The following is a 27,235-nucleotide window of genomic DNA, read 5'->3' as shown; positions in this document are numbered from 1 at the left end:
ATGTAACGTCTGTAAAATGAATTGTAAAGCAACTAGTTGCATCCAAATTGACCTTTTTATTAATTTGTGTTTTACAGTTAAGACAAATTGGCCATTGCTGCACTCTCTTTCGATTTGCCCTCAATACTAGCAGATGGCTTTGCAGGATGTGACAAATAAGTCATCATGATCAACCATACTGATAAATGTTTGAGTGATTCTGACACATTATCTCAAAGTAGAGCAAAAATTAAAAAAAATTCCCTGTAATTTAAAGTGTCCAGTTCCATATCTGCATTTTATAATTTTCTAAATCCTTGATGAATGTAACTGGATAGTTATTGTCTCTAGAGCTATAACTAATTTCTCTGTCAGCCACTTATGTAGAAAATCAACCAAGATTTGCACCATTTCAAAGAGTCTAGGCAGAAAATGTTGGAGGGTAAACTCCGACATAAAAGGTTATTACTCAGATGGTGGTTGTCATCGTGTTAGTTTTGAGTTTAGCTTCATGATTACGATCTCTGTCAAGTTAAAGGTGAAGAGATTTATTTCTTCACAGAACAGATTTGTCTGGCAGAGTGACACCTGGCTTACCTTTCCTTTCTTTTGGTTTTGATTTCCTAGTCTGAATAGACGAGAGGTTTCTTTATTCAGAGCTAAAGCTTCATTTACTTTATATTCCTGTGTTTAATTTAGACATTTAGGCTTTGATAAAGTGGCACCTTTCTTACTCCCTTTTTCCAGTATTTATCTTGGAATCAGCAAAGGAAATGGAGCTTTTCAGGTTTTGTTCCCTTCCTTTGCCAAAAGAGAATAGAGGAAGACATGTGACCCCCTCAGGGACTGGCGTGCATTCTTAAAGCAGAGTCGGTGGCATTGCGTATAAATGTTCACAATGGATAATAAGTATTTGTTAGGTGTAGGGATTGAACTCAAAAACACTAAAACCAGTGTTGTCCTTTCGTGTTAAAGACATGAGTGTGTGACTTGACATTCCTGGTATGAGTCCCAGGCAAAGAAAACATATGGACTACCAAAATAAAAGCCTCTGTAGACATATGGACAATCTTCCCTCTGTAACTAAAGCTTTAAAAATGAGATAACAAAAAACTGTGTTCAATCACATTTTTACAAAATAAAGCTGGTAGCTGATTTACTCATCACTATGGTAACCATGCCCTGGTCTTGTTTGGACTGTGGCTTGCTGTGAACACACACACACACACACACACACACCCACACACACACACACACACAAACACACACACTTGAAGAAAAAGTTAAGGAACTGATCATACCATGCAAAATTGGTAATCCTTCATGTCTGATAGGTGGCGGATGAATGAACACTGGCCACACAATCCACAGTTTAGATATAAGCCACACCTTAAGTGAGAAGGTGGATATTCAGTGGCTTAGAGATGTGAGTGTGACAGGAAGATCGTTAGTATTGTTGTGCAAGAGACAACTTCTACATGGAGGCTGCTCTGTGGCCAGCAGATAAGACAGTGGTTGTATTTGGCAGCTTCTTGGTTGAAGCAGGGTGTTGCTGAATGTTTGTGGCCATAAGATATAGCTAATTTAAAATACACTACAGGACTCAAAATATATACTATAGAACTCTTAAATCTCAGCTATTAAATGTGTGCCCTTTGTATTTTATAGCTGTTTGGAGAGAACCGTGACACATACATAAAATATCAGAAACCTTAGAAGCAAACAGCCTGCGATTCCTTGCCAGTCGTCATTTCTCATCAGTTAACACGTTAAACAGCAGTCGTGTCAGAACTACTCAAGCATAAAAAGACTTTAATTCAAAATAGTAGCTACATTGGAAGGTATCCTGCAGCTAATGCACTCAATGTGTAAGACTGCTGATTATGTTTCCTCCTAGGAGCTTAAGGCTGCATTCAACTATTCACGTACTGTAGGTGTAAACAATGTAAATTGCATCCTTGTTGCTCTCTCTTGTTTCTCAGGTGGCTTTGCCTTTGTGTATGAAGCTCAGGACATGAGCAGTGGTAAAGACTATGCCCTCAAGGTAATACTTAAGTGTACCAACTCAGAAATTTCTACATCTCACAGTCCCACTGTACCACTCAATCTCATATTAATTGTATTCATTCATTCAAATCTTCTTAGATATGACATTGTTTGACTTGGAATCAGAATCATTTTATAAATATCTAAAGCAAATACAACATAGATTGTTTATTGATGGAATATCGAAGATCATGTTATTATGCTGTTGTGTTATGTTAGTCTTTGCTATGCATGGCCTGTCACCTGAAACCAATGATCTGCCTTATTTGTTACAGAGGCTGCTATCCAACGAAGAGGAGAAGAACAAGGAAATTATACAGGAAGTCTGTTTCATGGTATCCTTGATCATTTCCAGATCCCAATGAAAAGATATTTGTCATAAAGCATTTGTGTTTTAGTATGCAGAGGATTATGACATGTGACCAAAGTTAAACTCTAACCAACAACTAGACAAATTTATGGAATGCACCTCCCGAGAAGTTAACTATCATAAGATCACTTGTAGTTTATTTTATAGACAGGAGCACATCATGCTAAAAAAAGCACAGAAATGAATTTATACTTGCAATGTTCAACTTTACAAAGCACTGTGATCATGCAGTCACACATCGCTGTGTACTGCATGGTGTGTCATTTCATTCATATATATATTAGTCAGCTGTTACATGGTGGAATTTGATCACTTACAAATAGGGTGTTGGCTAGTGTGTCAATGCCTTGAGGGAGTTTTTATTCATACAAAAAGGCGGGCACTAGTTTCAACAGACACTTTGACCAGCTGCTAAAATTGCTGTGACATCTCCTTCGCAGTTAGGCAATCGTTTTTTTGTGCTGTGTAGTGCATTGTGGAGTCACAGGCTGTTGGTGAGTGACGCACCATGTTCCTGGATCTGTTGCAACATTCTTCTTTAAAAGCCTTATTTTTTTCAGTGTAGTGTTTGATTGCCTTGACTGCTGATCAGGCAGAAAAAATAAAGTCATCTGTGAATTCATTCATTACTGTAATGTCTTCAAGCTTTCGTTGTTTGAAGAGCCAGTTGCAGTTACAGTTTGACAGTTGAATTGCTCCATTGGGACTGTGTCTGAGTGGATGGCAGAGTAGATCAGTTTAAATTGAAGCCTCAGTGACCACAGAAGCACCGTCCACAGTGGCTCGTAGATTGAAGAAGACATATAATCTACCCACTCTTTCACTGGAGGATTGTTGGTGACTGACACCACAGTAGTGTTTATTCTGTATGTTCCTTAACTTTCTGGCTCCATAGAAAAAGCTGTCGGGTCATCCCAACATGGTCCAGTTCTGCTCTGCTGCTTCCATCAGCAAGGAGGAGTCGGACACCGGACAGGCTGAGTTCCTGATCCTCACTGAGCTCTGTCAAGGTAAAGACACACACACCCACACACACACACCCATCCACCCACCCACCAACCCACACACACCCACACAGTCACTATGGTCTATGGTGATAACTCTTCATCTGTCTACTTCTTCGCTGCTGAATCAGTGAATCACTGCTACTTATTCACCAAACTAAAGTTCACTAATGCACATGAACCAATACATATTTATCATTTCCCTGTAACGTTAACTGAAAGGATTTTTTGATGAAATAGTTTTCGGTTTGTGGCCTTTCCACTACCTTTAGACTCATTTACAACAGTTTTCATTCAGCAGCTTTCAGCCTAAAACCCAAACAACACTTTGCTTACTTTTGAAAACTGTGTAGTCAAACTATTCATGTTATATGGGGAAAGCTGTGTTTAATCGTGTTAATAATTATTATATATTTTACTGCAGGATGCAGGATACACCACTTTTCGTATATTCACAGACCATAAATGCATCTTGTTAGTGGCAGGTGTTACTTTCACTATTACCTGTTTTCATTCACTGTTCTGTATTTTGTGTATGAACATTATATATTTTTGTATCTCTTGCGACTCAGGTCAACTGGTGGACTTTATAAAGCGGGTAGAGCAGAGGGCTCCCTTGTCTTGTGACACAGTGCTGAAAATCTTCTACCAGACATGCCGCGGCGTGCAGCACATGCACAAACAGAAACCTCCAATTATACACAGAGACCTCAAGGTTGGTCTGTCCTTGATAGTTGGATGCATGAATGATGTGATGGAGCTGATGAAGTGCATTACCTCAGACAGACTGCATTTTGTAGCATGAAGTTAAGGAAACATTTATACACAGCGGTTATTAGTATTTGAAATTACAGGCTATTATGATTACTAATTGATAATTGGTATGTGCATTGATTGACACGCTAACTCACTGTTTACTTGATGTATTGCAGATTGAGAACCTCTTGATTAGTAACCAGGGCACTATCAAGCTGTGTGACTTTGGCAGCGCCACCACAGTGTCACATTACCCCGACTACAGCTGGTCAGCTCAGAAGAGGTCCATGGTGGAGGATGAGGTACACACACATACACGGGTGTACACACTCAAACTAACTCAGTTAAGAGTAATCTTAAGAGACCACCCAATACATTTATTGTTGGCCCGAGATATGTAACTAAATCAGTCTCTGTAAGTTTCATTTTAGTAAGTGACTCTGACATCTGAAAATCGTATCTTATACCAAGTGTTAATACATTTTTTAATTTTGCTGGCAAAAAGTGTAATAAATATATACATTTCACTACATAAATAAAAAGTAATAGTTTATATTTGTCACCAGAATAAACAAAGGTAGTTTTCTTTTCTTTTTCTTTTTTTCGTATCCAGATATTAGGTCAGGGTGTCATGGTCTGTACAGATTGTGAATCTTTTGCATGCACAATGCACCATGTAAATAAGGAGGGAGAAAATGCATGTTATATTCTTTAAATTGATTATGAGAGCCAGTGATTAAATGAGGAGAAAACCACATTGAGATGTCACGGTGGATTAGTGGCATAGTGTTTGACAGGAACCAGAAACCTGTGATTGAATTAACCGCTGGAGGTCCAGGAAGCACTGATCAATCAGGTTAATTATATTTATGCTATAACCACACAGACACACACAGGAGCATTGCCACAGATGACCTCAGTACACTTTTCTGGTCTCTAAATGTAATAAGCTGCGTGTCCATTCAGCACCTGTTTTCAGGCCAACAGCACAAAATAAATGCTTGAGAAAATTATTAGTAAAATCTATTAAGTTCAAATTTGAGAGAAGAATGATTAATATTCAACTAAGACACTTTAACTGGATACTTGTGATCCAACAGCCAAGTGTGTGTGTGTGTTTATTATTTGGGTTTTTCTGTTTGTGAATAGATCACAAGGAACACCACTCCAGCATACCGAACACCAGAGATGATCGATCTTTACTCCAACTTCCCTATCAACGAGAAACAGGACATCTGGGTCAGCTTCCTACTCTTTTTTTCCCCCCATTTTTTTCCATTGTTGCCAGCTACCATGAAGACAGTAGTGTTCAAACAATGTTAGAGTCTTGTCTTACCTTTGCTACAAGTGAGCTAACTATCTATGTAGTCTGGTAAACTGCAGTATACAGTATGTTCTACAAACTATTTAGTTTAGCTGGGGAAAAATAACGACTTTAGGATCTTGAAATCAGTCATATGCTAACAGTCCTGTGTCTGTTAGTCCGGGTTCTGACAGTGTCTACTCATTGCACCTTTTCTTTGTTCATAAAGTAAGTTGGCTTGAGAGTTGTTATAGTCTTGTTATTTCTCCTCTCTCTTACAGGCCCTTGGATGCATCCTTTACCTGTTGTGTTTTAAACAGCACCCATTCGAGGAGGGGGCAAAACTACAAATCGTCAATGGGAAATACTCCATCCCTCAAAATGATGTCAAGTACACCGTGTATCACGACCTCATACGTACGTATTATCCGTCTGTCTTTCCGTCAGTTTCTTTCTTCATGCCACTTCATTTATCCATCTGTCCTTACTTCCTGCACGCCTCACTTTTCGTACTGCCCTCTAGGTTCCATGCTGAAGGTGAACCCAGAGGAGCGTCTGTCTATTACTGAGTTGGTCAACCAGCTTCAGGAGATAGCAGCAGCCAGAAATGTGAACCCCAAGTCTCCCATTACAGAGGTAGGTGGTTGCACGGCTGCATTCAGGTCTGTGGCAAAAGAAGAGAGTTACAGAGAAGCAGCTCGAGAATCGTCATCTAGAAATCACAGTTACTGTAGATTGAAGTTTAAAAAATTTAGCTTTGGGTTTTACCTCTGAGTAGTTGACAACTTACACAGTGTTTCAGAGTAAACAAGCCTGATAGAAGGATATTCTTCCACTGTGTGTGTTAACGTGCATGAACACTTGTACAAATTGCTGATGTGGATACACTTTCTAAGCCCCACATACAACACACGCCCGCAAATACAGACACACACACACACATACAAGGTGGCAGGCACAAAGGAGTCTCTGTTCTCTTTCCCAAGCTCTTCTCTTCCCAGCTGGCATGATCCTAATGCGCCCAAAGAAACAGACAGACACAGAAAAAAACATGAAGTGATACCTCTGGTTATAAATCAGTATATTTGACGGCTTAGTACTGTAGAGGCAAAAAAATGTTTGTTTGTTTTTTTTCTTCAATCCACCACCCTCAGTAGCTAATTCACTATAATCAGATTTAAGATTTTGGCCAAGGTTTTGGAACAGAAAAGTCACGACCAACTTAGAAGCCACAGCTTCTTATGACTCTTACCACAAATCCAGATTCTTATCACCAAATCCTCAGCCACCGTGGTGATTTATATAAAGCTGATTTCAGTGTCAAATCTCCAGGTTTAGAGACAGCATTCTAGTCTGCAGCATTTACTGCATCCATTACTTGATGAGCCAGTTGAATTTAATTTCCGCAACAATTATTCATGTGAATGCTTATGTCTCTTTTTTTTTCCTCAGGAACAAATTAACAATTGACAAATTGCGTCACATGGATTTTCCATGTCCCGGCCACTTTTTTTACTCTAATGAATCCTGACAATGCTGATGAATGTGTGCAAAGTGAGGGCAGATTTGGTGATCGCTGATCTGATCAGGGTTAAGAAGGGGTTTCCCTGCTCAACATAAGGAGATTATAATACTCCTCCTTCTCCTTCTCCTCCTCCTCGTTCTTCTCCTCTCTCAGCTGCTGCTCAGCACAGACATATGGAGAGGCAGACTGTGAGATGGAGCAGAGAGGAGGGAAATAAAGTTGTCAATGTGCTATGATGTATCTGCTTGTTGGATTTTTTTTGACGTGGTGATTCTTACTTTTAGGGACAGAGAGGAGACTCAAATTTGATTGGAGCTCTGTTTGTAGTCCCCTGGCGGCTCTTTTTTTAATCAAGCCATGCCTTTATGTTTTTTTGTGCTGGCATGAAATTTGCCTTTTTTTCAAGATGAACATTTTTGGTCTTTCTAAGGACGATTTGGGGTGTTGTCTCTCTTTCTCTGCTAACCTTTTTGCTCTTGCTGCCACTCGTTCTTATCTGATTTAAATCCCAGGCAAAATTGAAGTCCAGATTTCTCTGTATTTTGTTTTTGCAACATTTTGACTTGATGTCCAAGCTGTTATAATGTTAAGTGCATATTACTATTGGCGTCCCATGTATGATGGCTATGAATGTCTGCAGCTGCTGGAGCAGAATGGAGGTTTTGGCAATAATGGAGCCCAGCCGCCCATGCAGATCCACAACGTCCACAACAGTGCAGGTAAGGGTTTGTTTGGATGCTGATCTGACTCTGTATTGGCTCTGAACACTGGTTTGTTTTGGTTTTTCTTTTGTATGTTTCTTTGTTTAAAGTGGTCAGACTTAAGATCAGAGTAAAAATAAAAGAGTAAAATCTGTTGTTTTCAGTAAATAGCTGTTATAAATTATTCCTTTTAGTTTGACTGACAATTTTTCTAAGCTGGTCTTTTTTTTTCTTTTTTAAATAATAACTAATTTCTAATCAACTGCACATATCCCAGACACCACCCTTATCACTGAGAGTCATGCATGGCCACAAGTAATCTGATTAGTTAATCTGTGACCACCCGACCACTGACACACAGAAAATACACACACACACACACACACACACACACACACACAAGCATTTCTTGTGAATGTAACTACAAAGTCTTCTCTGAGGAACAGTCATTAGCTTAGTAGTTTTTATGTCCAGATCCTCATATGTCAGAGAAATTACTGTGACTATCCCTGAAAGTTTATTTATAGAGTCATGATAAATATGATGCTTCAGCACAACATTATTCAAATCACTCGGTTACCCTCTGTCACTGGTGTAGATGAAATAGAACTTAGTCTCGTAAAACATGAGAGGCCCCTTTGCTCAAGATAAAAAACAAACTATATATATATATAAATATTCAGCTACAGACCAAACAGTGGCATTTGACATTAAAGCCAAACACGAGTGTCTGGTCTAATGCAAAATAGTAGATATTAAAATTTTAAATATTAACTGCACAAGATTAAAGTACTTATGTAGTAGATAATTATCCCATCTATACACACATCCACACACAGCATACTCGTGCAGGGTGTGTAATGTCCATTAAGAGGATTTCTCCACGGCCAGTCAACCATCTGTCGATAGGTACAATACTCTCTTCCCCTTAAGGTGTGGCTCCTGGCGCTGCACACTGTCCAACCTAGGCAATAAATGGTATTGAGTCAGTCTGAGTCATACTTCTATTCTACTCAAATAAGATTTTCTAATTAGTCATGAATCTTTGTAAAACTGATCTTTTCTCATATATTTAGGTTATTTCCTTTTGAAACTGCAAATTAATAATGTTTGTTGTTTAAAAAAATGCTTGTGTTGTCATTATGTGTTCAACTGTGACCCTGAATTCTCTAGTTGACTGTCAGTGGAAATGTTTCATGTTTAGTGTTCTCTGCAGGTATGTACGATCCTGATCAGCCAGGCGGTGGCCTTCTCGATATCTTAAGGGGAGGAACCGAGCGCTTCCTGACCAACATAAAAGACACCTCCTCTAAAGTCATCCAGTCAGTAGCCAGGTAGGATGCTCTGTTGTATTTGTTCATATTCCTTTTTTAAGTGGCTGCTGATTCGATCTTCAGGTATCTTGGTGCAGTAGTCATCCTGTACTTCAGGCGTCTGTTCAATATTATAACATATTTTTAAAAGAATATGTTGCAACCTGATTTAAATGTAGGTGATTACTATACACTTGCAAAGTCTATGTAATTAATCATACTCACATCGAAAGGAGCATTTTTCAGTCTTGCTGATGGTAGCTGTGATCAGTGAACACAAAACCATATTTACTACCAAACTTTATAATTTAAGTTTTCAGTCAGCAGCTCTTTGACCGACCATCGACACGAGCATGATCTTGTCTGCCTCCTGCAGAAGTTATTGATAGTGCTTGTAGATGTTGTAGCCTCTGTGCTTGTAATGTATAAAAAGCCTGGAAAAGAGCAAAATGTTCCTCTAATAGCTACTCCTTTCACATTCATTAAAATTTGATGTTTCATTTGGTTATTCTCTCATAAGTTTGTTCCATTTGTTCACTTTTTGTTGTTTCTTTTCTCTGTCCTAATCCCTCATGTCCACTCTGTGTCCATCACGTAGCAACCCAAGGTAAATATGGGTCAGTGAAGTGCGTCAACTCATGCGTCGCTCTGTGTGTTCCACAATTTGTTTGATTTAGAGGGGGAAAACCTACTAAGGCTTTCATGTGTCGTGTCTGTAATCACAGCTTGCTGATGCTAACATCACACATTCAATATATTAAGTTGAATGAATGCAGACTGTGATGTGAATGGAGTATCATTGTAGGGCTGAGTGGAAGGGTCAAATAATTGGAAAATGACATCAACATAACAACACATGAAACATATTTTCTGTATGTGGTACCAGAAAATAATGTCAGAAATTAAAAACTGGTGGTATAGCAATGATATTAATGTGCTGCTGTTTGGTTTTTGTTTTTTCAAATTGCTTGAGCTACAATCATTTCTCCAACCCACCCACCTTGGGAATCACTGGCCTATATGAATGGCTGAATGAATGGTCGTTAAACAGTTCTAATAAGGATCCACTACCTTATAATCCAGCATTTCAGCAACATGTGTGTCCTAACTTGCATCGACTGTGTGTTCTAACGCAATACAGAGGACATTGGGCATCATCAGCATACTGTAGATAGATCAATGTCTCTGCTTGTCCTACAGTTTGTTCATACAAAATATTAATATGCAGTAGTAATCATGCCACTAAGACACATCCACGAGCATTTGACATGAATAATTCCTTATTTTTTTCCCATGTGAAAAAAGCATCTCTCAGATGCATACGCTGTCTTAGCAGCTCAAAGGAAAGATGAGCTGAGGATTGTCTTTGTTTAATTTGTATATTTTGTGTGACAACATTCATCACTTAGCTGTTTGTTAATGGCTTTATTTGTGCCGTCTCCCAGATCGTAGTTTTATTTTCCTATTTGTAACTTGTAGTCATTTGTACATTGTGTACATACTCTTTGTAAATTGCACTTGTAACTTATCTTACAGCTATGCCAAAGGGGATCTGGATATTTCATACATTACCTCAAGAATAGCAGGTGGGCACATTACTTCTTAAAAATTACTCCTAACACTATAATAATAATATTTTACTGTATGATTTTGTCATTATTCAGTGTCACAAGCTGAAAGTAAATCACAGTGATCGCACTCAGACATCCCTTAACTGAAAGCGATGCGACATAATATCCAAGTTACTGTTTACATTTGCAGAAAGATAAACATTGGATGTAATAGTTACACACTTCTCTGTATTTGTGTGCATTTGTAGTCATGTCCTTCCCAGCAGAAGGGGTGGAGTCGGCGATAAAAAACAACATTGAAGATGTCCGTCTCTTCCTGGATTCTCGTCATGCGGGCCACTACGCTGTCTACAACCTCTCCAAGCGATCCTACAGGCCTTCTCGATTCCACAACAGGGTATGAAGTGTGTGTTTGTTTGTGTCAGTGGGAAAATAAAAACTCTCCCTTCCTTGTTATATTTAAGTGTGTACCTTTGTATTCCTTTAGGTTTCAGAGTGTAACTGGCAAGTGCGCCGTGCCCCCAACCTCCGTAGTCTCTACAGTGTTTGTAAGAACATGCATCTATGGCTCAAACAGGACCAGAGGAACATCTGTATAGTACACTGTCTGGTGAGTGACTGACACGAGTAGAGGAGGAAGAGGAAGTGCAGACTTAGCAAGAAAAAACGTTGACACCTTGAATTTGTTTATTTGCTTCACCTTATCTGTGTAGGATGGCAGAGCAGCGTCAGCAGTAGCTGTTTGCTCCTTCCTGTGCTTCTGTCGCCTCTTCACCACAGCTGAGGCTGCCGTCTACATGTTCTCAATGAAACGCTGCCCACCTGGCATAGCACCCTCACACAAGAGGTATAAAAAGACACAATGAAATGTAGAGAAGGGTTTTTAATTCGTGCTTTATTTACCTTGGCAGGAATTTGATGTTTGTTTTTTTCCTCTGTCAGGTATATAGAATATATGTGTGACATGATGGCAGAGGAGCCAATCATCCCCCACAGCAAGCCCATAATCATTCGCTCCATCGTCATGACACCTGTGCCGCTGTTCAACAAGCAGCGTAATGGGTGCAGGCCCTTCTGCGAAGTTTATGTTGGAGAAGAGAGGGTCCTCACCACATCACAGGAGTACGACAGGATGAGGTAGGCTTTCTTGCACACAGGGATGCCTGTTAGATTCCATAATGTAACGTATGAAAACTATCACTTTTTCATAAATTCTTCCTCACTTGTGCTCGTGCAGGGATTTTAAGATGGAGGATGGGAAAGCGGAGATTCCCCTCAATGTGACAGTGCAAGGAGATGTACTAGTGGTGATCTATCATGCAAGATCTACGCTGGGAGGACGTTTACAGGCCAAGGTACACACACACAAGCTTGAGAGCAAGTGATCCTAAGAAAATGCCAGAGACATGAACATTATCACATAAATCATCTCTGTGGACATGCTGCTGTTCTGTCTTACTTCTTGAAAGTCACATTATAAGGCTGATTCTGTTCGATTTCAGATGGCATCCATGAAAATGTTTCAGATCCAGTTCCACACAGGCTTTGTGCCCAGAAATGCGACCACTGTCAAGTTTGCCAAGTATGTTTCCCCGAGCCTTGCAATAAATTTAAGTGCACATCTGTTTGCAGCTGCAAAGGTCTTATTTGCTGATGTCTCTACTATAACGTCAGTAGTAAAACGTACTGTCAAGTCAGAACATATTTGATGTGCCCTGTTAATAAGGATGTACTTCCCACCTACCTGTGCTTCTATCAGATATGACTTAGATGCTTGTGACATCCAGGAGAAGTACCCAGACCTGTTCCAGGTCAACTTGGACATTGAGGTGGAATCAAGGGACAGACCCCCAAGCACCAAGACCCCTCCATGGGAGGGCTTCCAAACCAAGGGCCTCAACCCCAAAATCCTTTTCTCCTCTCGTGATGAACAGCAGGAGATCCTCAGCAAATTTGGTAGGTGGAAATGCCAGATTCTAGGTTTAGAAGTGACGCTTTCCTTTTTTTCTGCCCTTAAACCTCATTGAAGAAGTTTTTTTTTTGTTTGTTTGTTTGTTTGTTTGTTTCTTGGTCTATATATTAACCCTTAATCACTACAGGTAAGCCCGAGTTGCCTCGTCAGCCAGGTTCCTCAGCTTTTTATGACTCGGAGGCACCCCAGCCAGCTCAAACCCCAGAGAGCTCCAATGCAACAGAACCAGAATCTCCTGTGAGCACAGACACTAACGCCAACAACTTCTTCCAGACTCTGGATTGGGAAGGTAAAGTGTTCTCATGATAATATTTTGGATAATGTTCACCTGTTTAAAGAAGAGTACTATTGATTTTGCGTACTGTCTCAATTTTCTAACCACTGCTGGATTTCATCGCATTTCACAGAATGCCTTTTCACTGACCAGCTTTTTGTGTCTGCAGAAGTTGGTAGCCCCCACGATGCCTCAGACAGTCAAGGAGGGGGATCCATGAATGACCATGAGGACCTGAGCGATCAGTCAGAAGGAGAGTCTTGCTCTTACTCTGCCCCCAGTGGGGAGCCACTGTCACGTGATCCCAGTGAACCCCTGTTTGATGCTGACTTCCAGGTGGGGACATTCTTGATATCATATGATGTTATGAGTACAGTGTGACTCTCTTTCATTAACTTATTCCATTTATTTCTGTCTTTTTTACCCGTCTCCCCACCTCAGACGTATCCTCCTGCAGCTGAGGAATCATCTATCAATGACACAGCAGACCTCTTGGGCTTGAACACTGATCCTGAACCTCCTTCCATGTCTTCAGCCTCCTCTGCTCCTCATCAGGAAGTCCAGGGAGGACTCAAAGCTGCTTCCAGCAACAGTGACCTCCTCAATGACTTGTTTGCGCCCCCTGCTGGTCAGTCAGGTGCAGTGCAGGATGACTTGTTCTTCAGTGGACAAAGCAGTGGAGCTACACCAGACTCAAAACGTAAGGACTGACTATGATAATATGTACAGACTGCGTTGTTATAAAGATCTTTCTTATATTCTTTGCGCATTTATTTCTACCTCACTATGTCTGTGTAGCCACAGGTGATCTGTTTGATCCATTTGGGATGGGGTCTGGCTCAGGTGTTGGCTCCAGCGTGGGTTCATCTCGACAGGCCTCCGGACCAGACCTGTTTGGAGACTTGTTGGGTTCTGATAGTTCAGCCACCAGCGGCTTCAGTTCAGCTCCCAGTAACCCCACTCCTGCTTCGAACAGCAGCCTCTTCAACCTCAGTAAGTACAAGCAGACAGCTTTTCCTCTCCGATACCTCAGATCTTGATTTGTTGCCACAAGCAATGGAATGCAGACAAAAGAAAAAGAAATTTACTCAGTCACACTTTATCTTATCAGATAAGCTAGTGAATGATGTTCCTAAGATGACATCATCAGCCAGCCAACCAGACCTGTTAGGTGGATGGGACAGCTGGGCAACTAGCACCACCAGTGGCATGAGTTCCACAAGCAGCAAACCTAACTATACCAACACAGGTAGGTGGAGGAACATTATGTTGGGTCTGTGGCTGACTGAAATGTATTGCATAACATGAGGAGTCAGTTTGGTAAACTATGTTAGAAAATATAAATCCAATAAAATGTAATTGTTGCTGTGTCTGTAGCTTCTGGTGTTTCATCTATGTCGAAGGCCAAATCTCAGACCTTTGATCCATTTGCTGATCTTGGAAACCTGGGCTCCAATTTACCAGGTAAGTAGTCAGATATCAGGTTGTCTGTAATGATGCTAATGGTCATCCAAAAAGGAGAACATTTTGCTTATAAGCGTTTACATTTATCTCAAGTAAACAACAGCAACAACAACAATAATCAAACTTTTTTTTTTGCAGGTTCCTCCAGCAGTAATTTTTCCTTTAGCACAAAAGCTCCCTCTTCCTCTACATCCTCCTCTGCTAAGCCTCAAGCCCAGCCCTGGCAGTCTGGAAGACCCACCTCAGCCCAGAATAAACCTTGGGTGTCTGGACCTGGATCTGGGTCTGCACAGAAAGCATCTTCAGCATCTTCAGCATCTCAACCTGCAGCCCCACAGCCCACCAAACCAAATTACAACCTTAACTTTTCGAGTGTCATCGGTGGGAGAGAGGAGAGAGGAGTGCGAGCGCCTGGATTTGGTAACAGTCACACAGTAACACAATTAGCACTCATGTAACTCATCTCATCGAATTTGATAAATGTGATTAGTAAAACTCAGTAGAATGCCAACAATGTCCACCTCTAATCCTAATTACTCTGTACTGTACTGGAACACAGGCCCCAGACCCAAGGTCAAAGTGGATGATTTTGAGGACCTGCTGTCAACTCAAGGTTTTGCCTCCAGGCCTGATAAGAAAGGACCAAGGACCATCGCTGAAATGAGAAGACAGGAGATGACAAAGGAGATGGATCCGCTTAAATTACAGGTAATAAGCTAATTACATATGTGAAGCACTTCTCGACAGAATGAAATAGAATCAGTGATTATACATTTTTTTTCTACGCTGAACTTAATAAAAGTTTGTTTTATTGTCATGCTACAGATCCTGGACTGGATTGAGGGGAAGGAGCGAAACATCCGAGCGCTGCTGTCGACTCTGCACACGGTGTTGTGGGAAGGTGAAACTCGCTGGAAGCCTGTGGGTATGGCTGACCTGGTGACACCTGACCAGGTGAAGAAGTATTACAGGAAGGCTGCGCTGGTTGTCCATCCAGATAAGGTAGGCCATAACATGCTGCATTTATATAAAGGAGGGTCATGAATAACTAGACACGAACTGATGCTCTTATCATAAAAGACATTTTCAACAGTATTTTCAAAAATTAAACTATTTTATTTTTGCTCTGTGTCTCTCCACAGGCAACAGGCCAGCCTTATGAACAGTATGCTAAGATGATCTTTATGGAGCTGAACGACGCCTGGTCCGAATTTGAGAACCAGGGATCCAAAGCACTCTTCTAAAATCTTAGTCTGGATCCCAGCTAGACCAGACCAGACCAGACTGGGCTGGATTTGGCCACATCAAACAAGGGTTAGACTGGGCCAGATTAGACAGGACTGAGCCCACATTGGGCCTTAGGGAGCGCAGAGCCTCTGAGAGGTGTCCTCTCTACCATTCCCTTCACTCCCGCCTGCCTCATTTACTTTTATTCCGTTTCTACAGTCGTGGACAAAGACTTGTTGCTTCATGTCGGGCTGTAGTGAAAATCTCTTCACTGGTTCGTATTTAGCCAGTGAAACAAACATCATGATCATTCTTAAACTCACTGCCTACCTTTACGATTGCCTGAGTGGTGCTGCAAACACGAGGAGGGAGGAATAAGTGACAATCACGTGAAGAAGAAGATTCCCATGACGATTATTATGACAGCGGTATTCGGAGAAAATAAAATGCTGGTAAATTTGGGCTGTGGTTGGTAAGTTTGGGTTTTTTTGTGCCTGGCACTTTAGCAAACAACTAGTCATTTAGTTGACTGGTTGAAAGAAAAAGAATAAACTCAACACAGCTGTTTGTTTTTCAGCATGCCAGCCTACAAGAAAGTTTACAGAACATCAACCACCATTCAAAGGTTACATTTTAAGCTTATTTCTCTAAAAAAAAACAAAAGAAAAACACAAAGCAATGAGTCTTGGAACGTACCAGCCACAGTAACCAATGGACAGATAATGCCCACTAACACGTCGAAGTACTGCTGCTGCTGCTGCTGGGTGTCAACATTTGGTTGGGTTTGTTCTGGAGCCATCTCCTCTCCAGGAAGACTGAACACTACCAGTGCTACTTCTACCATCACAGTAATTGCTCCACACACTCAGATTGTCGTTTCATCCTGCATCCTAAGCTTCTAACAGTGAAGGTGAAACTGTTTCAGTGCTGCATAAAATCTCAAATGGGCAGGCTGTTGTACTTGAAGTGCTCTTTGAATTTCAGCCACTCAGATACACTGTGTAGCTAACCGCATGCTCTCTCTCACATCAGACCTCTGAAACGAAGGAGAGGGTTTGATTTCAAACCAGGGTAGTCCAAAGGGGCGGTGATTCTTATTGAAGTGCTCTTGTTCTTGTAGCAGAAACAGAAGAGTCTACCTTCCTGATGACGCTTGAGTGGCTGAGTACATGCTTTTCCCGGCACTCGCACTGCTCATTGCATTATAGCGTCTCTACAGTCACTGTCAATATCAACCCCTCTGTTGGTCTCTCTTGTCCCCCCGCCCCGGCAGCGCCTGCTTTCCACTTCAGTGGTTATTTTATGTCAGTGCATAGGAGGTTATCAAAGTGAAGGAATGAAAAGAGAATATGTTGATTTAATTTGATTGTTATGGTTTTATGCTCTCTCTTGTATTCTTTTGGGTTCATTATGTGTTTGTATAAAACTTCTTGTCAGTTAATCACCACTTCTGTGTAAATATAAAAAATATCAGTCATCAGGCTGCTTTAAATTGACGGCATGAAGAGTTGATTGTTACTGAGGGTCATGCTAAACTGCATTAATGGTAGTGTGATTGCGTCTATATGTGAATGTGTGCGAGTGTGTGAGCGTGAGTTTTTTTCTGCGGCCACTTAACGAAACCTCGTTGGGCATCATGCTGTTTTGTCTGCAAACACAATTTTCCTTTTTTTAGTTTAATTTTTCAGCCTCTCTCACACTTTAGTCTCAAATCATTCCAACTTTTGCTTTTTTGTTTTTTGTTATTATTTCACACTTTACCTCATGGACCAATCAAATCACCTGTTTTCTTATTTATTAGGGTTTTTTGTTTTTTTGGGCAGAGATGGGGGTTCTTATGACATCTATTCATGCATATTAGTGGAACCAGTACAATACTTCAGATAATATATATAAGTGGAATGTGATGAGTGAAAGTGGGACATATGATCACAGTGAGCCTCTTTGTTGCTGTTTTCATTCCAAAGCTATTATTAATACAAATGTGCTTTTCCAAAATCCTCTCTGTTGTTATGTGATAAGTGTTTATCATTTGTCTGTTCAGTTTTTTACTTTTTTGTTTCCTCTTAATACAGAACAGAAGATGTCGCTTCTGTTTCGTGTTTTGACACTTTGTTGAAATTCCAACATGAGGGGCCAGCAATCATAGGTAAAAAAAATAAAATATATATATATAGATGCTTAAAAATTCAATTGGAATAATCACAGTATGAGGGAGGATTGCAAAACCACACATTGGCAGTGTTAACTGTACCAAATGACATCATACTAATATGAATGTAATAAAACAAATCTTTTGATCTGAGGCAAATATTTTGGCGTTTCATTGTTTTTATTTTGAAGATGATTTAGATTTAGACAAATTGTTATTATCGTTTTGAGTGAATCAGTGTATGAAAAGTGATACGCATTCCTCAGCATCACAATGAGTTACAGCTTTATTTCAGACAGACAATCAGCCCCCCTGACTTTCCTTGTGACCAGATCATCACGTACCCCCCTCCAGGATGCAGACTCTGAACAAAAGACTGTAGCACATCATGTGGTTCGTACAAAATGAATTTAAAAAAAGGATAATGGGCAAAAACAGAGTCTAGGGTGAAGTTTGAAACGGAAAAAGTGATTTTGAGATGTGAATAAAAAAATTTAAAAAAAAAACAGCAGAAGAAGTTGACCTTTGCATTCTTGCATATGAACATACAGGCCCAAGTACAAACTAGAGCCACATACAGTGATGCTACAGTATTCACATGCACATTGAGTGTATACGATGTGGAGGAAGGATGTTATGGAGATCAGGAATTAAGTAAGAAATACCGGGCACTGCATTCTTCTTTGTTCTCCATCTCTCAATAACCTCTTCTTCCACTGCTAATGCAATTCACTGTACATACCTTCAGGGAGAAAATACAAATTAAAAAGAGCCACATTTCCATTTCGGCACACTTGTGACAACAGTCTGTTCTGCTGCCTCGAATGCAGCTGATTTGGCATGTTCACATCTGGTTTAGTGTTTTGACAGGAACCAGGACAGGAAAGGCACTTCAAAGTGAGGATGTCCCTTTGATTTCCTGGCGGTTCTGTCGTAAGCCCTAGAAAAATAAAAAATAAATGTCTGAGTCCTCCAGTCGACTGAAGGAGAATCTGAAAGAGGCAGAGAAGAAGACAGGCTCTTGGTTAGTGGCTGCTTGAAGTAGTATCAACTTCATTTTTAAAATGATGTCCTATGTATGTGATAATGTTCTGTAGTATGGCGACAAACCTATAAAAAAAGTCTTTTGAGCTGTTTGGTGTTGATCTAGCCCTCAATGGAGACCTCGGGAACAATGTGTCCATTCAGTGTTGTTTCCACCGCCACCTCCTGAACAGCAAAAACAGGTGAGTACACAGTAAATCAAACCCTTTCTTGACTATACCTCTTGTCTTGAAATGAAATTCCTTTACCAGTGAGCTGAGCTGAGCAGACTCCACAGTGAGCTGTGTCTGACATGGCATGTCAGAGTTTTCTGACTTGGGCTCTTCTGACAGCACATCCAGGCACGTCTGTTCAGCATCCTGGAAAGCAGAGCAGAGGCAGTAAGGAGACGGAGAGTAGCAGTGAACAAAAGGAAGGAAGACGGTTGTATTGCTTAATGAGCAGAATTTTTTTTATCTGTTCTTTAATACTACATTTGTTTTAAAACCCATGCTACCCACTTTACACTGTACCATAAAAAACAAAATTATATTCTTAAGACAATAACTTACAATAAGCATTTCGTCAGCAGGGGCAGCAGCAGGCTCAGGTTTAGCAGGGACAGCGTCCACAGACTGTGTGTCACTTGTGGCCACAGTTTCCTACATGAGGCACCAGGAGGAGTAAATTAGAAAAGTTCTGACTGAGAAAGATTAAATCTGACAGTGGACTACTTTTACAGTGACACTGAAATGCGTCACCTGTAACTGTAACTATAAAGTCATACAATAAATTCCTGATGAATGACTACCTCCACTGCTGAGACAGATTCTGTGACAACAAAGTCCTCAACGAGTGTGTCAGAAGCATCCTGGGTGGCAGGAGCCTGGAAAATGTTCCACACTGTAAGAACACAGTACTGTCTCTACTGAAAAGTGAGTAGTACAACCCACACATTGATGATTTGGGGATGATCTGCATGCGTTTGACTGCCAAAGCACAGTCAACAAAATGGACACATAACTTTAAGGATGAAATGCCTAAATACTTTACTTCTTTGACTTCAGTCGTGAGGGCTTCAGCCTTTTCTACTGGAGCCTCAGGGACGCTGTCTGGCACCTGGTGAAACAAAACTGCCACATCATCATTTGGCACAGACACAGAAGTAAAAAGAAATATATGTATATATATTGGTTTCTTTCTATCTCTACTTATAAAAAGGTTACTGGACAATCCTAAGTACTTGATAATATGTGATAAAATTGTTGTTTAGAGCAATGTGTATTTATTATGGGAAAGGAAACACAGCTCACCAGTGGGATTTCCACAGATTGGGCAGGAGCGACCTAGTGCAGAAGACACAGTAGGACATTAGTGTTATGTTGAAATAAATGATGTAGCCATTTAAGAAGATCAGCTTTTAAACAAAATCTACTAAAACATCAAATCTAACCACACCCGTTTAAGATACAAGCTGCATGCAGGCAATAAATTATTATACAATAATGCATTAAATAAAAAAAATAAACATCATTATATCACTGTGTTTTCATGGAAAGACATAAACACACAAATGTTGCACCTCTGCAATTGTAACAGGCTCAGCAGGAACTTCTTCAGCTGCATCTTCTTCAGCCAACGCTTCTACTTCAGGTTCACCGGCTTCAGTTGGAGCGGCAGGACTGGCAACTGCTTCACGCACCTGTTCAGACTCGGGCACCTCTGTCTCCACTGTCTCCTCAAGCGTTTCTGCAACCACTTTGTCTGCAGCAGCTTCTGCTTCAGCAGAAACTTGCTCGATATGAAGTGTTTCTATCGGCGGTTCTTCAGTGGCAGGTTCTGCTATGGAGACGTCCTCTGTGACAGACGCTTCCACCTCCACCTCAGGGACTCTGTCTTCCTCTGCCAAGGTCTCAGCTTTCACCTGTTCAGTCTCCGTTGTCACTGTACTAACAACTGTCTGAATCTGTTAAATGAGAATTATAGAAACACAGTATGTCAAACTTTGTATTGATGAGAACATGTCTGGGTAGATAAAATGACCCACAGATGAAAGGAAGAGCAAACAAAAGTTCACGTTTACTGGAAACCAACATTTTACTGGCGCCAGTTTTTTGAACTTCATAGAGCGCGGAGCTTAAAGTAATATTTAATAATCTTATACCGATCAAAGTTAGGACTGGTAGCCTAAGTGCAGCACTTATGTCACCAAGACAAAGTCATGTGTTGTTGTTATTCAAAAGGTGTGAAGCTTAAGTCACACAAAACCTTTCAACACTTTTCCATTGAAAGAGTTGTTCCTTGTCCTGCTGCTGCTGCTATAAAACTATAAAACATGAATGGAAGCATTGACTTACCCCTGTCTCAACCTGTGCTGTCATTTCCACCACTACCATCTGGGTGTGATGAATGAGAGCGAGTCCAGCCCATGCGTTAATACGTTTTACGCTAAGGTTGACATGAATGAATTCTATTGTGCTTTTCTTAACAGGCCAAATTCAAGTGAATTAATTATGGAGATCTGCGATTGTTGTTTGTATTTATTTGTAAATCTAATCGTTTTTGCGGTGGTGTGATTTAACTTTTCCCTACTGCTGCTTTCTTTTGGGTGGAACATATGTTGCTCTGCTGCACCCCTTCAAGGCTTTTTTTGAAGCTGTCTTCATAATGTGCTGTTTAAAATGAAAGCCGGTCTCACTCGAACCCTGATATGTTGAGTTATGTTCATGCTCACAGTCGTTCACACCTGTGTAATTTGCTCTGGGCCTGTACCACAAAAATATTCTGCCTGAGAAAAAACGTGTGTGTTTACGTGTGTGTATATGTGTGTGTTTGATTTACTTCAGCCTCAGCAGGAGCCGCCGCTGGAGCCTCAGCGGGGGGTGGGGCCTATGACGGAAAGAGGAATGAGTGTTTATTCGTAAATCAGCAAAAACAATCATAAAGATAACATGTATTTAATCTTTCTAATAAAACTGTGGGGGAAAAAAAAAAAACGCACCCTGGGACACATGAAGAAACATTTATTAAATCAATATTATTACAAATATGTGCCTCATGTTAGGCTGCTCTGTTTTTATAATGTTTTAACAGCATTGAGAGGGGCGCACACACACACACACACACACACAAACACACACACAGCAGGTCCTAAAAATGTGCCCAGAGCATAACAATGTTCTACAAAGCCAAACTGTGCTGTGATGCCTTGAGGTACTTAACAGTGAAAACCAAGTGACAGTCCAAAAAAGGAAACATTTGTTAAACTACTACCGGGCACCTACCCAAGCGCACTCTTTAGAGTAGGTTTTATGAGAGACTGTAGCTGTAGTTGGGGAGATGGGGAGGAACATTATACATAATACAGGAATGTTACAACCAATTGCATAATAAGAAGCTGTTACGCCATCGCCTCGCCCCTTTTGTATAATCCACCTTCAGAAAACGTGATTCTTCCCCCTTACTCTACAAACTCAGGCCCATTTTACGACTACTCAGGTTATAATATCATAAGAGATGTATATTATCCGATCTTAGATGCCCCCAAAGTCCCAGATAATGAAAGACGTCACCCATGTTTCCTTTCTGCAGCCTTTCCATTAAGTCACTCAAACTGGCACTGGCAGCACCCACCGTGCAGCCGAGTGTGTTTAGCCACAGTGGCATTCATGGGGAGCAACACATAAATATTGTAGTGTGTCTTCACAGACTGAGAGTAAATTATTTAGATTGTCTTGTACCAGCTCTTCATCAAACTAGGACAAGTCCTGTGTTGCAGTCTGCTGTTCAACAACTACTAGAAGAAGAAATCGGGTCCTGTGGGGTTTTTAAAAACAAATGTCAAGTGGGCAAAAATACACATATAATTGAGAATGTTTAATTTGGGGAAAAGGAGGAGGGAAGACAAACTGACTCCAGGACTTTCTCTGCTTAATGGTAAAACACACACATATATGCACATGTGGCTTTAAACTGTACAGTATGCACACCCTCTCCAGCATGTCCCAGCACCAATACACAAACTGACCCACAAAGTGATCCTGCCTCACCAGTCCTCCTCACTGGCTGTAATACACAGGCTATTTACCTCTAAAAATAGAACATGGTGTCCCTAAAAGCAGTGATCTCTGTGCTCCAACTTACTTTCCCAATTTGGCTTTTTCAGAATCTCTGATGAGGGTTAAAGGAAAGAATTCTCCAATCTTACCATGACTAAACTTGGCTTTTTGTCTTAACTGCCAACATCAAATTAAGCAAAACAAATGCACAAAAAAAAGTCACCAATCACTATCACTACTAATCATTTTCAAGAATTATGCTAGAAGCTATTTCATTGTGAACAAACCCTCAGTCATCCCTTCACTAAACTCTCACAGACTTTTTAAAGGTTGTGACAGCCACAGATACCAAGGGCTAAACTACATATGCAGACACACACGAGTCTCCCATGTCCCAAAATAGAACTCAATATCCCACTTCCCTTATTCCCAGCACCCCCCCCCCCCCCCCCCCCCCCCCCCCCCACAATGCAAAGAACCAATAATAAAAGAGGGCACATTGATTAACATGTGCATGTGCAGATTAGGCCATAGGTAGCTATAGGTAAGGAAGAGCGATTGCATGGGAAAGAGGGGAAAGAAGGGACGTGAAGTGGAGTTCTGCAGGAGCACAGAGAGAGCAAGCTGGTACTATATTCCAACACATTCTCATCTCACAGCGTCACATTATGACGCTTTCCACTCAGAGTGATGCTAAGGTACCATATGGCATCGCTGATTGCCACCGCATCACCCCTCGAGTCTCCAGCCACACCCAATGAAAAATGAAACACACCAGGCAGGTGCTTGGATTGGGTGGGGGACTCACCTGAGTGTCTGTGGTGACATCGGTTTATCTGTCTCTTTCAGCCCTTTAAGCCAGCTCAATTATTGTTACTATATTATTGCCACTCTCACCAGGCCTGGCCAGCATTGTACACTCCGCTCACACTTACGAGCTGTTGGAGTTATGCACACAGATGTAGATGAACAGTATGTGCAGCGTGCAGCTAGTGTGTGTGCCTCCACATAGCCTGCAGTCTACTGGCTGAAACAGAACATTCTGTTCTCAAAATGTTTGCAACATGACTGCACGAAACAACAAAGGTTATGTGGCTTCACTTTTCTATCTGTAGTAGGAAATGTGGAGATTTGGGAAACATTATTGTTTTATTATAGGCTTTTTGAAATATGTGCAGTACTAACGCAGTCCTGAAAGTTACTGCAGTTTAACTGTGAATGAAACGAGATTAGAGAAGTGTGTTAGAGTTATTCACATACTTTTTCTTATCATTGTATGCTGAAAAAACTCTACCCTGTCTCCTACTCATTTAGCCAACAGTCTCTCTTCTACTCTCCACCTCTTTGCTAAATGGAACATGTTGTTCCCTCTGTATCCCACCCCCCCAACAATTCCACCTCCCTCTTCCTATAAGGACCAAATAACAGCACATAAAACTGGTAATTTACAGAAACCAAACTCACCAATCTACTGGGAAACTTTTCCTACATTTCACCAACAAGCAGAGAAAATGTTTTGATATTGGAAAAGTACTTTTTACTCATACACATCTGTATAAAAACCTTCTTACCTCAGTTACTGGAATGATAGGTTCAACCTCCTGTACTACATTAGCTTCAACTGTTGAAGGTGCCACTGGTGCCACTTCGACAGCTTGTACTTCTTCAGCGACCTGTGCTGAGACTTCAACCTCAGCTTCTACTGGAGTCTGTTCCAACAGCGCAGCTTCAGGCTCAGATGCCTCTGGTTCAACTAGGACAGGTTCTGCAACAGGTTCATTTACAACTGGTTGTGGTTCTACTTTGGGAAACTCCACGGTGGGGACCTCAGTGGGAACCGCAATGGGAACAGCAATGGGAACAGCCATGGGAACAGCAATGGGAACAGCAATGGGAACGGCCTCTGGGATCTTTGCTGGAGCTGGTGCTTGAGGTTTCGCTGCTTTCTTTGGAGTTGCTGCAGGAGGCATACTCGCTGCAATCCCAGGACTGGCTTTGACTGGCGGGCTGGCTGCATGCTGCTCTTCAAGGGCTCTCCTCTGGGCCTGCTGCAAGGGAGGAAGATCGAAGAAACTTATTAAATGTGCATTGTTCAGTGCGTGGTTCAATGTTGTGCATGCACATGTTAATCCATGTGGTGTCTTTGTAAATTTTGATCTGCTGAAAGCTGAAAAAAATCCAATGGTTTCTCTGGAGCCCATTGGTGCAGAGTGAATTACTGTAAATTAGAGGTTTCAAGAAGGAGTTGAGAAGGTAAAGCAAATAGCTAATGGATGAAGATGAAGGCAAACGGGGGGCTTGGGGGGTCTGAGAGCTACTGCAGCCATCATGTTCAGAGAGTAATGTTGTTGGTGTGAGGTTCATTCTAGCAGATTTCTGTCTGCAGGAATACCAGACATGCCATCCCACTCAGGTCCAACATGTTTTTCAGTTCAGCACAAAAAGCCCTTCAGGCTTTAGTGGAGATTTGAGGATCGCAGACCACTGGAGGGAGGGGCTGGGTAACTGGGAGTAGGCCCAGCAAAGCTAGTTAGATAATGGGAGCTAATTAGTTGAATCAGAGCAGTCCTGACAGGTCTGGTGAAGCGGGAACAGAAACTGTGCGAGTCAGCAGCACCGATAGATGCCCCGCAGGCCAGACAGTGGACCTAATCACATCATAATCAGGTTATAATCAGGTTACAATCACTCCCCAAAAACGCTTTTGTTAGGCTGACAGCCAGTTAGACGTTCACAGTGTTCGACCAGTGCTGTAAGCCAACAGAGCATATGTGCGTAAGAGCGCTGTGTCTATGCCTGTGCAGCCCGCCACCGTCAAAACAACCCCTCCCTCCCTGACTCGCTGTCTAGAAAGGAGGTCTCACTCCCACCGAGTGACAAAAAATGTTTAATTCATTAAAGGTTTTAAATGTGTTTCCCACGGTGTGCTAACAAGGCATGTGTGGCCAAAGTGTAGCACTCAACTTGACGTCTTCAAGAGTCCAGTAGCACCTTCCCTTCCTCTCATATCTCTGAGGGAATTGGTGATAACACTGAGCTGAAAGTGACTTCAGGGGCCATTTATATCCGAGTGTCACTGGTAGACAGTGAGAGAATCAGAGAGATTGTGCAGACGCCAATCTGGCAGAACTAATCCAAGACATTCCTTTAGTCACCACACTACCAAATACAGTTGTGTGATGTTGAGTGTCGCAGACTGACCAGCCAGCAAGACGCTTAGCGGGAAGAGAGCTGAGGGAGAAAGAGAGGAGCTCCATACCAAGAAGTCTTGGTAGTGGTGGAGGACTGGGCTTTGAGTGAGTGAGTAGTGGTGAAGCAAGTGTTCAGTGTGTAGATTGAAACAGGAAAACAGGGAATTAATTGAAACAACAATCGATCATGTTTTAAACAGAAGTGAGAGAGAACAGTGTTTGCTGATGGAGTCCTGTGTGCTCTTTGAAAATCTCCAGCTCCTGTGTAACTTTCTCATTTATTAAACAACCCTCCCTTCGTTACCACACCCACAGCTTCACTTTGGGCAGTAAATGTTCAGAAGTAAAATTTCTCCTAGTTACCTAAGAGAAGTAGGCAGGAGGCCCGGAGTCACATACAGTAGACCAATTATCATGTCACTGATGCTGCTGATTATACACACACAGCAGATGCAGCTATCATTAAGTGGAGAGAGTAGGTACTGTATTGTTATTGTGTGTGTGCAATTACAATACAGGCCTATGTTCTACTTTGCTTGAGACCAGAAAACCTGTTTTATAACCTTTTGAATCCGGCACATTCAGATTAATGACAATACATCGTTCAAATCTTATTTGATTGTTGTACCTAATAACACAGCCAAAATCATCTCATGTGTCGTGCTAATATAAATCTTGCAGTTGATTAAATTATTGCAAAAATTCCATCTATTCTCAGGTTGGCAGGTTCCGCGCTGCCAAGTTTTTACGCACAGAGTTTGGCGCGTTCGTCGTAGTTGAGTGAAAAGAAAAGCAACGATAAATAAAGAATATGTACAGTCCAATGATTAATGACCTACTTTGGAAATAACACAAATCGAAGTGGCATTAAAAACATCTTGTCATATACATGTGTTTTGAATGTTCATCTTCAAAACGCATATTTTGCAGCAGAATCCACCGTTTGATTTTTTACGCATCAGCAATCACCAAAAACAATGTTGACTGAGAACACATGCAGTTGAAGCAACCATCATCGCAAACTGTCAAAAAGGTCATTTCACTAAGTTTAACCAAGAGAAGGTGGCTACAGCTCAGGTCCAACACTTTGGATAAGGTCGTGATGTTAGAAAGAAGTGCGCCTGTCCCCACTTACCACCCTGCGCATGCGACGCTTGTTCTTCTTCCTCTTGCTGGGCATTGTAGTTCGTACTGATGGGAATAATAAAGACCGACAAAAACAAAATGAGCAAAGGCAGCGGGAACAAAGTGGATCCTTATAAAGCCCCCAGTCTTTCTGTTACCTTTCCACCGAACCTATGGCAGA

At 41.3% G+C, this 27,235-nt stretch overlaps 2 protein-coding genes across 4 annotated transcripts in view; one reads left to right on the top strand and one right to left on the bottom strand.

Annotated features, from left to right (window-relative positions):
• The window catches only part of gak (cyclin G associated kinase), a 19,997-nt gene extending 1,346 nt beyond the window's left edge, over nt 1-18,651 (top strand). The window contains exons 2-31 of one of the 3 annotated variants that reach the window (XR_003297671.1): nt 1,962-2,023; nt 2,301-2,360; nt 3,291-3,405; nt 3,972-4,114; nt 4,332-4,457; nt 5,305-5,394; nt 5,740-5,875; nt 5,982-6,094; nt 7,624-7,702; nt 8,901-9,018; nt 9,596-9,604; nt 10,534-10,583; nt 10,817-10,965; nt 11,056-11,178; nt 11,282-11,415; nt 11,511-11,705; nt 11,806-11,923; nt 12,071-12,150; nt 12,328-12,524; nt 12,668-12,829; nt 12,984-13,150; nt 13,256-13,514; nt 13,613-13,807; nt 13,926-14,063; nt 14,192-14,278; nt 14,417-14,698; nt 14,838-14,986; nt 15,104-15,280; nt 15,421-15,977; nt 16,083-18,651. Coding sequence is in view for 2 of the 3 variants with exons in the window: in XM_026342733.1 (XP_026198518.1) it covers nt 1,962-2,023; nt 2,301-2,360; nt 3,291-3,405; nt 3,972-4,114; nt 4,332-4,457; nt 5,305-5,394; nt 5,740-5,875; nt 5,982-6,094; nt 7,624-7,702; nt 8,901-9,018; nt 9,596-9,604; nt 10,534-10,583; nt 10,817-10,965; nt 11,056-11,178; nt 11,282-11,415; nt 11,511-11,705; nt 11,806-11,923; nt 12,071-12,150; nt 12,328-12,524; nt 12,668-12,829; nt 12,984-13,150; nt 13,256-13,514; nt 13,613-13,807; nt 13,926-14,063; nt 14,192-14,278; nt 14,417-14,698; nt 14,838-14,986; nt 15,104-15,280; nt 15,421-15,522 (3,815 nt within the window). In the remaining variant the exon portion in view is untranslated. Of the gene's footprint in view, nt 1-1,961; nt 2,024-2,300; nt 2,361-3,290; nt 3,406-3,971; nt 4,115-4,331; nt 4,458-5,304; nt 5,395-5,739; nt 5,876-5,981; nt 6,095-7,623; nt 7,703-8,900; nt 9,019-9,595; nt 9,605-10,533; nt 10,584-10,816; nt 10,966-11,055; nt 11,179-11,281; nt 11,416-11,510; nt 11,706-11,805; nt 11,924-12,070; nt 12,151-12,327; nt 12,525-12,667; nt 12,830-12,983; nt 13,151-13,255; nt 13,515-13,612; nt 13,808-13,925; nt 14,064-14,191; nt 14,279-14,416; nt 14,699-14,837; nt 14,987-15,103; nt 15,281-15,420 lie in introns of all 3 variants that reach the window. The other 2 variants (XM_026342733.1, XM_026342734.1) reach the window with 2 other exon arrangements.
• Nucleotides 17,118-27,235, bottom strand: LOC113150292 (calphotin-like). Its single transcript, XM_026342735.1, has 11 exons — nt 27,065-27,235; nt 24,310-24,786; nt 21,522-21,569; nt 20,263-20,646; nt 19,994-20,026; nt 19,734-19,799; nt 19,492-19,566; nt 19,253-19,342; nt 18,950-19,060; nt 18,768-18,866; nt 17,118-18,649 (listed from the first exon to the last, which is right to left on the bottom strand). Exons 1-10 carry the CDS (start codon nt 27,107-27,109, stop codon nt 18,804-18,806), a joined length of 1,392 nt encoding a protein of 463 aa, XP_026198520.1. The 5' UTR covers nt 27,110-27,235; the 3' UTR covers nt 17,118-18,649; nt 18,768-18,803.

This window comes from Anabas testudineus, chromosome 9, assembly GCF_900324465.2.
Source record: "Anabas testudineus chromosome 9, fAnaTes1.2, whole genome shotgun sequence".
Classification (NCBI taxonomy): domain Eukaryota; kingdom Metazoa; phylum Chordata; class Actinopteri; order Anabantiformes; family Anabantidae; genus Anabas; species Anabas testudineus.
Note: the sequence above shows the minus strand (reverse complement) of the source record. Positions and strands in the feature narration are given on the sequence as shown.